Raw genomic sequence first — 11,430 nt, forward strand, 5'->3', positions numbered from 1 at the left:
ATTTGCTGATGCGGAAGAAAAATGACCTTGGATCTTCTATAAAAATTAGCTGTGAGCATTATCAAGTTATGTTTAGTTTGAGTCGCTCTGGCCATGTGATCTTGCAACCTCAAGGGATGGTTCATTTCCACTGAACCATTCTTTGAGAATGGAAATCTGTTTGTGTGTTTGTCTGTTTCAAGGCTGGACTTATAACACTTAACTGTTATCCCTTTCTTCTCTCAAATAATCATGGCAGAGATACTTAGATGTATCAAAAACGCCAACAACACAGCATAAAAGTTTAAAATGCCCCTGATGTTATCCTACACTTACTACACACCAGAATATACACCAGCCACCACCTTGGCCTTGAGTGCCATGTGAGTGGTCATGTGTACTACAAACAGTGTATTTCCCATAGTATTTTACATGAGAAGACATGGATAGGAACTGTTTTGATAACAGTGTGTGTGTGTGTGTGTGTGTGTGTGTGTGTAGATATGTAGATATAATGCTGCTTTTTAAAAAAATAATAATGCATGTTTACTAGAAGTTTGAATATATGCCCAAAAATAGCAAAAAATAAATAAATAAACACAGTATTTTGAGTTTCAGTTACAAAAAAAACAAAGAAAAGAAAGGAAAAGAAAAGAAAAGAAAAGAAAAGAAAAGAAAAGAAAAGAAATGAGAAAGGAGAAAGCAAGAAAAAGAAATTGACCCGACTCTGTGTTGTCACCATTGAAACTGTGGGGCGGGGCAGACCACCACCATATATGGATGTTGGGTTTGTTTATTTTTTCACTGCTAATATTTTTTTCTTAATGATCTGACTAATAGTTTAAATATGGCATGTACGGTGACTCCTCTTAACTTCTCATCTTTAAAATAGCACAAATAAGCATAAGTAGTTCTCAAAATACATATTAATGATTAATTTGAGTGTTGGGGTTTTAATTACCACATTTCAAAGAAGAATTTAAAAGACAATCATGGCTACAGAGTCCATAACCTGCATAGTTATAGATGCATAGCCAACATATATTATTTAACTGGTAGATTATTCAACAAGTAACTGGTTTTTTATGTCTATGGGTATTTTGCCTGCATTTATGTCTGTGTGCCCTACCTGGCACCATGAAGGACAGAAGAGGGCATCAGATCCCCTGGAACTGGGATTACAGTTGTTTGTGAGGCACTGTGGGGGTGCTAGGAACCCTGGCTTCTCATCCAGTACTCTTAACCACTGAGCCATCTCTCCAGCCCCACAATGGCCATTTTAAAATTAAACCCAACTCTAGCATTTGTATTATCTCAATGGTTTGTTAGTAAAACCCCTAAGACAGTTTTTTTTTTTCTTAAAACACCAAGCTAAAGGACAAGGACACAAAAATCAAGGCGGAAAATTCCCTGGTGATGAATCTGAGACTAGGGCAATGGCTCCCTGGTAGGGGGAAATCCTGATACACCAGTGAGTGATCTGGAGCTCCATAGATGTGCCCTGAGGGGCCCATGCTGATAGCTCCTTGAGTTACTCATTAAGCAACTGAGAATGGTTGACACAGAGATCCTAGGAGAGGTGAGGTAACTGAAGTCAAGAGGAACCCGTTTGGAAGAGACACTGGGCATTATATGAAGAGCCTTCTCAGGAGCTGTTGCTTTGCACAGGCTTGGTAGGTGATGAGACCTTCACTGGAGTGATGACCCCTGGAGATACAGGCATCTACCCATGGGTTAAGGATAACAGGACCACGTCAGAGGCTGACAGTAAGCTCATCCGGTGGATAAGGATGAGAAGGACTACTGGACAAACTCCACCTTCAAAAGCCTCTCAGGACAAGGGACAGGTTCAGGAAACTCTGATTCTCAGACCAAAGACCTATCTTGCTGAACTGTGGTGCCTCCCATGGCTTTCATGGGACACACAGGTAACCACAGTGAGATAGTATACATAAATTTGTGGGTTCTGGGTGTTACCAAGTCCACCCAACACTGAGCTCCTGGGCTTGTGGCTTGTCCATCTACATACACACACACACACACACACACACACACACACACACACGCACGCACACACACACACACACACACACACACACACACACACACACACACACACACTGGATTTGAGGAAGCAATCACTCAACCAAAAAGGGGAGTTATCAAAATATAAGTAACCTATCTCCATTTATAATGGTGGTCACCAAGGATCAGACGTGAAAAGGCTCATCTAGCTGCCCACCACTAGCAGGTGGCAGGGAGGAGAGAAGCAGAGCCACTTGGGCACATAAGGAGGGGGTTACTGGAAGGAACTGGCTTGCCCAGGGTGGAGCAAGTTGAGGCAAATAAAAAACAGTCCATGGAGCAGGAGATCAAAGGAAGAGCAACTGGAACACTAGGACATGGGTTAGAGAATGGCCATAGGTGGGATTTTGGCTTCTGGAAACTTCAGTTTTAACGTTAAGGTGTGTAAGCCAATTAACTCAAGCCCATCGGCATTGATGGCAATGACCTCCCTTACTTAAAGTCAACTGATTAGGGACTTTCAACCATATCCACAAAAGACCTCCACTGCAAAACCTAGATTGGTATTTGCCTCCCCCCCGCCCAAAAAAAAAAAACCTGGGAACTTAAGCCCGGCAAGCTATCACCTAACACTGATCACCATGTTGATCTGTCAGCAGTACTGTCTGTTCTGTCCCCTCTCTCAAACACTGTCGCAGCAAAGCCCTCACTAAAGAGTTCATCTTCAAGTCCTCTGCTTAAATTTTTTCCTTGAGTCAATTTTACTTAATTCAGAAGGCCTCTTATTATATGTATTATGTAATACATATATTAATATATCTTATATTATGCACGTTCAACTTTTTTCTCCTGAGACTGAAGAGGTTTCTCGGTGGTTAGGAGCATTTGGTTTTCTTTCAGGGGGCCTTGGTTTGATTCCTAACACCTATAGCAAGAGGCTCACAACTGCTCGTCACTCCAACTCTAGGAACTCTAACATGCTCTTCTGAACTCTGTGGGCAACTGCACTCATGTGCACATGCCCATGCACACATACACGCACATAAGTACATAAATAATTTTTAATTACTGAAGACATCTGGTAGAGCATCAAGAGGGTCATAAGACTTATGGGAAAAAAAATCACATCTAAGAATATGAGTAATCAATCAACATTGACACCATAACCATTTACCATGCAAATCATCCAAAGCAGATGAATATAGAACTAGGGTGACAGATATGGCCAGTTCCTCTTCCCATTTCATGCAAGTACCACTCCCCATCATACCACATTCTTTAAGAGATGCTTGTGAAAGGTGTCTCTGCATCTATACTCCCCATATCAGCATCAAGCTGAGACCTTCTCACTCCCAGCACATTCAATGGGATAGTCACATCCCACAGCTGCCAATGTCTTATTGGTTATTCAATCCAAGGGCACTCCCAGCCACTCTCTTAAAACGCAATCTTCCATTGACTTCCACAACAGCAAACCCTTTGTTTTCCCTTCACTTCTCTTTCTATACACAAGGCAAAGCTACTCTCTTTCCTGTCTCTAAAATGTCCATTCTCCCATCATGAAGTTGCTAATCAGCCTTGCATTCTTTTCTTTGGTTTGCACTATAATCTGTGTACTAACATAGTTCAATCTGTATATTTCTTCCAGGACTCAGTCTGTCTCCATGCTACATACTCTGACTTCGAGTAATGGGCATCTACACTTGGGTGTTCCATGGGCCCTGACTCACTGCCCTTTCCACTGCCTCCACACTTCCTTCAAACAAATCTCCCCCAGGTTCCAGCATGAATCCAACAGGCTAAAAGAAACCTAGGGATTATCCCTCAACTCCTCCACTCCTTTACCACTATGCACTGTAAGCAAGTTTTGTTTTAGCAAGAGAAGGGACATTACAGCTGAAAACTATACTTCCCACCAAGACTCCCTTGCAGCTAGGTATTCGGGCCAATGAGATGACAGCATAATCATGATTGATTATCATTCCATTCAGCCCTCTGTCTCCTTTTATCCTCTCCTGAAAAAGATGGCTAGAGTTCTATGATCAGGTTGGATCATGAAGTGACCTTGAAGGCTAGAAGCCACAACTGAAGATGATGGGATAGAGATAAAAGGAGCCAGACACCTTGAGAACTTCACAGAGGAGCAATACCAACCCTGAGCTCCGAACTTCACTTCATATAAAAGAATGAATCATGTTTAAGCCACGGTTGTTATCACATATTTCTGTTACACCTGCAACATACAATCCTGACTGACAAGCAAACTGTGCTGATTCTCCTTAAATCTTCCAATCTTGCCCATTTCTCTTCATTCCCACTCATCCTCCATCATTTCTCCTTCTGGTCACCAAAACAGCAAGCAGCCATGTTAGACCTGCTCCAGCTCCTCCACTAATTCAGTCAACTCTCCATTTGGGAGGGAAATCTTGGGTTATGAATCAAGAGTAGTAAAAAATATCCGTATTTTTCAAACTATTTTCTCTCAGAACCTACTCTGGGAAAAACAAAGTATAAATAATGATGTTTGTGGGTGGCCATAACAGCAGAACACACTGGCTTACAAATGGAATCCATCTAGATGCTCAGCAACAGGGAACTGATGATCAAAAAAGTGAATCACTTCAGGAGAAAACTGATCTTTTATTGAATGTCATTATCAGTCACTAGGCTAAATTCTGCAGATCTGGTCACACACATTTCCTAGTTGAGTCTTTGAGGCCATCACCTCCTTTGTGAGACCTTCTCTCATTCCCCCAGCCTGGATCTCATATATCCCTCAACATCCTCCTGGAAACCTCGTCTTTCCCCCCCCCAAAGAATGCTTTCTCTACTGACTGTGAACTTCTATTCTCTTACATTATCTCCCACAGACTTTTAGGAGACATTGCCATCATTTCCCTAGAACTAGGCATATATTTGTCGATCTATAAGTATGAAATAAATAAATAAATGGTGGCGCTACAAACTCAGCCAAACTAGACTACTTTTATCTTCCGACAGAGATGTCAAAATTAGTTGATTGTATCTGATAGTAAGACTTTCTATCAACACCTAGGAGGATACTGTTCTTTAAAAAAAAAAAGGTCAAGCTACAAGGACACTTTTTATCACTCTTCAAGGATAGCTTAAGGCCTTGAAGAAATGACCTTATTCAGTAAGGCATAACATAAAAACCTCCTTTAAAATAAGCTGACAGATCCCCACTGGAGAATCAAATACCTGGTCTATATTCATTAGATCCCTATAATCCAACTCAACTGGTACCATTCTTGGATGGCCTATTTGCAGAGATTTAAGAGGTCATATCTTTGACAGGGAAGGTCCTTAGATGTAATTAACTGGGCAAATGACACCAGCATCACTAGGAAGTTGTGGTGCAGGTTGAGATGCCATTTCTTCAACTTGTTAATATTTTTTGAAGCAGTCATAGGCAAGCACTTTCTTGAGGCAAGAGACTCAACAGTGGGTGGAAACACTAGGATACAGCTAGCTAGAAACTGGAAATATGCTCAGTCAGCATCTTAAAAACAAGTGGTAGTACATATAACGGCACCACCACCGTGCTGGCTGAGCGGTGAAACCAGAAGAACACATGGAAAGGGACTGAAGACATTGTTTTCCACTCAGATGAATGCAGAAAGCTATGGACCAGATATAACTTTGTCAGACACCGTGTTTATCAGAAGTGAATGCCTTGGGCAGTCTACGGAGAACAAGGAATTGCCAGTTCTACCAACACACTATGAAGAACCGGCAGACTCGCTGGGGGGAATCAGTCAGTTTCCTTCTATTATTAGGGCTTAGTTGCTGTTATGGGCTCAGGTTGCATACATTTTCCATAATCTACTTCGACACTTCTGTCCACAATTTCTGCTACTTCTAATGTGTGACTTTGGAGAACACAGGGTCCACAGATCCTGCCAAAGGGGAGGGACTTTCATTATGGTAGAGTCCACTTGCAACTAAAGTCGATGTCTTTCAACAAAGGAAAAGTATTCTGTTGTTTTTATTTGGAATGAAAATTTTTATTATATACACTGTGCAAATATACATAAATTATACATACACAGCTCTGAACATAAGGAGGAAGAGATGTATACACACACACACACACACACACATACAATTACAGCCATTTTTTGGAGATCGAGATTAGGAAGCATCAACAAACAGAACCTGGTATAGAGATGCTGTGAAGTCCAACTCAATAACCCTCATCTCGGTCACTCCACTCAGAAAGCATCCTCTTTGAATATTTTGTCCTTCATGTCAACTAATAAGGGCAAGATGTATTAGACACCACTCAACAGCAAGGGAAGCCACACACTCAGCCTCTCTAAAAGGTACCCAGACATACTTTTAGAGGAAAAAAAACTGAGCCACCAAAGAGCATGATAGGTGAACAGCCACTTATCCTGGTGTATGCTGGGTAGATCCTGTCAACCTCAACATAAAGTAGAAACACCTGGGAAAGGGGAGCCTCAACTGAGGGATTGCCTACCTCAAACTGGCTTGTGGGCATGCCTATGAGGCATTTTCTTCTTCTTCTTCTTCTTNTTTTTTTTTTTTTTTTTTTTTTTTTTTTTTTGGTTTTTCGAGACAGGGTTTCTCTGTATAGCCCTGGCTGTCCTGGATCTCACTCTGTAGACCAGGATGGCTCGAACTCAGAAATCCACCTGCCTCTGCCTCCTGAGTGCTGGGATTAAAGCCGTGAACCACCACGCCCGGCCGAGGCATTTTCTTAATTAATGATTAGCATGAGAGCGCTAAGCCCAGTGTGGGTTGTTCTGCCCCCGTGGGAAGATATCTGGTTATATTCGAAAGCAGGTCATCACTCCTAGCCCACGTAAAATATGGCTTATTGATTAGAAGTTGCAATAAGCCATTTTATGTATACTCGATTATAATATGTAATTAAAGAAATACTACAATGTAGGCTAAGACGTCTTTTGTTATTTCTTTTAAGGTCAGTAACTGCACGAAAGAAGAAAGAAGGTTTGATGCTGTTCAAGCTGTAGGAAGCGGTCTGCCATGTCTCTGCTTCAGTTCCTGCCCTGAGGTTCCTGCTTGGAGATCCTACCCTGGCTCCTCTCAGTGATGGACTGTGTAAGGTGGAAGTGGGTCTTTGTTTGCACAAATAGATTTGGCCAGGGGATTGAGCTCAGCAACAGATACAGAACTAGGGCATGATGTTACCACCACCAAGAGACCATGAGCTGGAGAAGAAAAGTATGTGACCCTCAGCATCAGAATACCAAAGGTGGCTCCCTGTGCTCTCTGTCTCCTGGACCCAGTCTTCCAATGACTGGTAAGAACCATGGGTTAGTGAACATGTGACGAGCAGGGAAAGGCAAGATCATTGGTTTCCTCGTGCTGTGCCACAGATGATGTGTTCCCGATACCCAACCATCTTGGCAAACTCTAATACCTTCTGGATTCAGATTTATTGTGTCAACATGTTAGGGAAATGGATGCTCCTGTATAAGGATCACTGTGGGAAGAGACAAGCTAAAGATCCTCTGCTCCACCCTGCTTTCATACCTAATGTGGCAAGGCGCGCGCGCGCGCGCACACACACACACACACACACACACACACACACACACGTATGCACACCCAAGGGGCCCTAGAACTCTCTAACATCACTTCTGATGGCCCACGTGTTGACTAGCACATCTGGGGGTGGAGGGGAATTACATTTTATAACCAGCCATATCCGGCTTTAAGAAAATAGTTCTCAACCTGTAGCTTTCAACCCTCTGGAGTCGAATGACCCTTTCACAAGGATTGCCTACCAGATATCCTGCATATTAGGTAAAGATCTGATTCGTAACCATGGCAAAATTACAGTTGTGAAGTAGCAACAAAAACAATTTTATGGTTGGTGTCACCACAACATGAGCTTCATTAAAGAAAGAGTTGTAGCATTGAGAAGGTTAGGAACCACTGATATAAGGCATCCATCAATATTTGAAATCCCCCCCTCATATACATAACTAGAACGCATTAGAGAGGGCTCTGATATCAGGGAAATAAAACCGGGTGATCCATCAAGTCCAAATTCCAGAACCTCCTTTTGACCCAGGTTTCCTCGCCAAGACTGAAGGTCATGTAAACAAAGCTCATTTTGGTGTCTTAAAAATCAGCACCCAACTTCTTAACAAAGCTCTCTGGGGAAGGGCTGCGTTTTATAACAGGTGTCTGAAATCACCAAAGAGTTGGTGAATCTCTGATATCTGAACATCATCCTCATCATCACATGTCGAAGGTAAGGTCATCAGGCACCCAGGTGGAATACAGGTAGGCACTCCTAGCCTACTTAAACATAGTCTATTGGTTAAAGGTTATGTTAAGTCATTCTGTGTGCATCCAAGTATATTTAATTAAGGAAGTATCATCACATAGAAAGAGATGTCTTTTTTATTTAAGGTTAGTAACAGCACTGAATATGCCCAGATCTATTTATTTTTAATCAATGGGCTATTTTTAATGCACATGGCAATTTGACAGTTAGAAAAAAAAATATATGGACTGAGGCGCACCTGGCGCTTCTTGTTTTTAAGTTAAATTCTAACAACCAATTGAATTCCTCGGTGTATGTTATGTAATGGAGGCATGGGCTATAAAAATGTTGACGTTGGTTATATTCTCATAATACAGTTTAGCCCTTCTAGTAATGGCTGTGCAAATAATCAGCCACAGGAAAACCATTTTAGATCTCACACAATTACCTACCACCACAGAAGTAATTGTTATTATTGTCCTGCTTATTGAACTTCAATAAGCACTTTTGAGTTGCTGAGATAGTTCAAGGCCATTGCGGAAACTCCCATCTTCATCTGGGGATCGTAATTACCAAGGTTAAGAATGGCAGTTTCAGATGAACATTAAACAAGAAATTATCCCCAGGAGGTTCGTAAGTTCCAGACTTTAAATGGGGAAGCGCTGACGTCTTCCTAGGATGTCCACTTCATGTCTTCAACAAGGCCACTTGTCACCCAGGCAATGTCAGAGGCTCTGAGACAACTCACTATCGGTGAGAAAAAACATCCCAGGACCTGGAGAAGATTTTGTTCCTAAATGGCATCCACTTGCTGCCAGGTCCGGGGGAGTTGGTCAAAGGTTTTCATTTGACTATGTTTTAACTTTCTGGTTTCAGAGACTGCTCCGCCATCTTGGAAAAAGATGGATAAGCTTGGGTAGCCCGGAGTACTACGTCCTATCAGTTTCTCATCAGTTTTCTCTCCCTCCCTGGTTTCTCCATCAGCACAAAGAGAAGGAAGGCCATAGGATAAAGAAGAGGGCAACTAATATCATTTTTCTAAAAAATCATGGGTCCCCACCTGAGTCTGATGGCTTGCCACCCATCACCGGGCTCCACCAAGCCCAGAATCACCCAGAAGGCTCTGGATACACAGGAAGTTGAGATGCCTACCATCCTGTCCTCCACTCTCCACTCACACCAGTCAGTAAACCTTCTTCCTGAGAAGCCTGGGCTTCCAGGAAGACCCCAGGAACAAGCTTACAGTCGATGAATTACTACTGCAGTCTCTTACCCAAAATGCTAAACTTGATCTGTTCCTGACTGCATGGAAATTTAGACAACAACCTTAGGAATGACAGCCAACCGTAGTGGCTGGTTCACACTGGAGGAAAGAGATGGGAAACTCAAGTTGACCTGTGACACCGGTTTCCTGCAGTATCTGCAGGCCTCCTGGGAGAAGGTGGCCAGTCCCTTTGGCTTCTTTATTCAGACCCTTCTCGTGAGAACAAACACCTCTTGAAGGGCATACTCCCCCTGGGATCAGTGGTAGCTTCTTATTTGTCCAGGAGTCCAAATCCCACTCAAGAACTGTTGTGGTCCCAAGACCAGCTAAGCCCTCTCTCCCCAGGGGCTGTGGGTATTTCTTGTCCAAAAGATGACAGATGGACACCTTCTTTCAACATTTTGAACCGATTTCAAAATATCCAGTGCCCACTACTACCCGTGTGACCTTAGAGACAAGTATGACCCCCTTAGTGTGCCAGAGGAGTTCTGGGAACTGGATTCACACCCATGTCCTCTGACAAGCCTGGCCACCCACATACAAGTTTCAGGCCAGCTTCCTGTCCCCCTGGAGGGTCCCTCTGCAGCCCCTCTTCCACCCTAAGAAGCATGACACCAGCAGAGAAGACTGAGCCCCCCAAGCCCTTGCCAGGAGAGCTTCAGAGTCCAGAGAAGGGGGACACTAGGCAGCAGGTGGGGGGAGGGGACAGGCACTCAGTGGCCCCTGTGGAACTGCAAGAGTGGCATCCCCAGGGCACCCCCTCCCCCGTGCCCCAACACTCTTGTCCTTTTCATTCCCCTCCCTAGGAGCCTGGCTCCTCTTTGATCACCCACCTTCTTCCAACCCAACCCACACCCGCGCACCCCCGGGGGTTCAAGACCCCTAAATTGGGCCGTCCGCAGCGCGGGCCCCCCGCATTCCCTCGCACGCCCGGCGACTTTTTTTTTTTTCTTTTTCCTTAATTTTTTTTTTTAACCTGTACTTTTTTTTCCACACTCGGGGCGGCTCGTCGGGGCTGAGCAAGCACCTCCCCGGGACCGCTACCTTCCCTCCCTCCGCCCCGGCTCCGCCCGGCTTCCTCCTTCCCCTCTCCAAGGCCGCAAAGTAGATGGAGTAAGAGAGTGTGTGCGCGAGAGAAAGAGAAAGAGGGAGCGGGCGCCGCGGGAGGCGGCGGCGGGAGGCGCGCCCGGCCCCCGCCACCCTCCGGTCCCCGCCGCCACCCTCGGGTCCGCCGCCACCCTCGAGTCCCCCAGCCGCCCTCCAATCCCCGGCGCCACCACCCGCGGGCTCAGGACTACGCTCGCACCAGCTCGGCCAGGCCCGGTTCCCCGGCGCCGCCCGCGCCCCGGCTTCTCCGTACCTCGTAAAGGTCCCCAGAAGCCATGCCAGGCTGCGGAACTTGGCTCGCCGGGTGTGCGCGTCTTGCTCGCTCGCGCGCTCCCGTGCGTGTGCGCGCGGGGGGCCCGGGTTGCGCGCGCGCGTGAGCGCGTGTGTGCGTGCGTGTGTATAAGTGTGTGTGTGGTGTGTGTGTTTGCGTGCGCGCGCGCGCGTGTCTGTGTGTGAGTGTGTGTGAGAGTGTGTGCGCGCGAGTGTGTGCGGCGTGTTGAGTAAACTGTGTTTTTGCAGAATGACAGGCTTGGGGGCCGCCTGTGCGCAGAATCGGAGCGGGCGGCGGCGGGGCTGGCGTAACCGGCGGCGGCCGCGGCAATCGCGGCGACACGCGAGCACGGGCAGGGGCGACCGACGGCTGCGCAGCGCGCCCTGAGCCTCGGACGCGGCCCCCTGAGCGCCCGGGCCCCCGTGTCCCGAGGCCGGTGACTGTAGCGCTCGGCTCGCCCCGGCGCCGCCTGCAGGAAGCCGCCCCGCGCCCGCCGCCCGC

At 45.7% G+C, this 11,430-nt stretch overlaps 1 protein-coding gene across 1 annotated transcript in view; it reads right to left on the reverse strand.

Annotated features, from left to right (window-relative positions):
• Cdyl2 (chromodomain Y like 2) overlaps positions 1 to 11,095 on the reverse strand; it is a 165,898-nt gene extending 154,803 nt beyond the window's left edge. The window contains exon 1 of the mRNA XM_021220514.2: positions 10,912 to 11,095. Coding sequence (XP_021076173.1) covers positions 10,912 to 10,935 — 24 coding nt within the window. The 5' untranslated portion in view covers positions 10,936 to 11,095. The remainder of the gene's footprint in view (positions 1 to 10,911) is intronic.
• Positions 11,096 to 11,430: the final 335 nt, after the last annotated feature.

This window comes from Mus pahari, chromosome 20 (genome assembly GCF_900095145.1).
Source record: "Mus pahari chromosome 20, PAHARI_EIJ_v1.1, whole genome shotgun sequence".
NCBI lineage: Eukaryota > Metazoa > Chordata > Mammalia > Rodentia > Muridae > Mus > Mus pahari.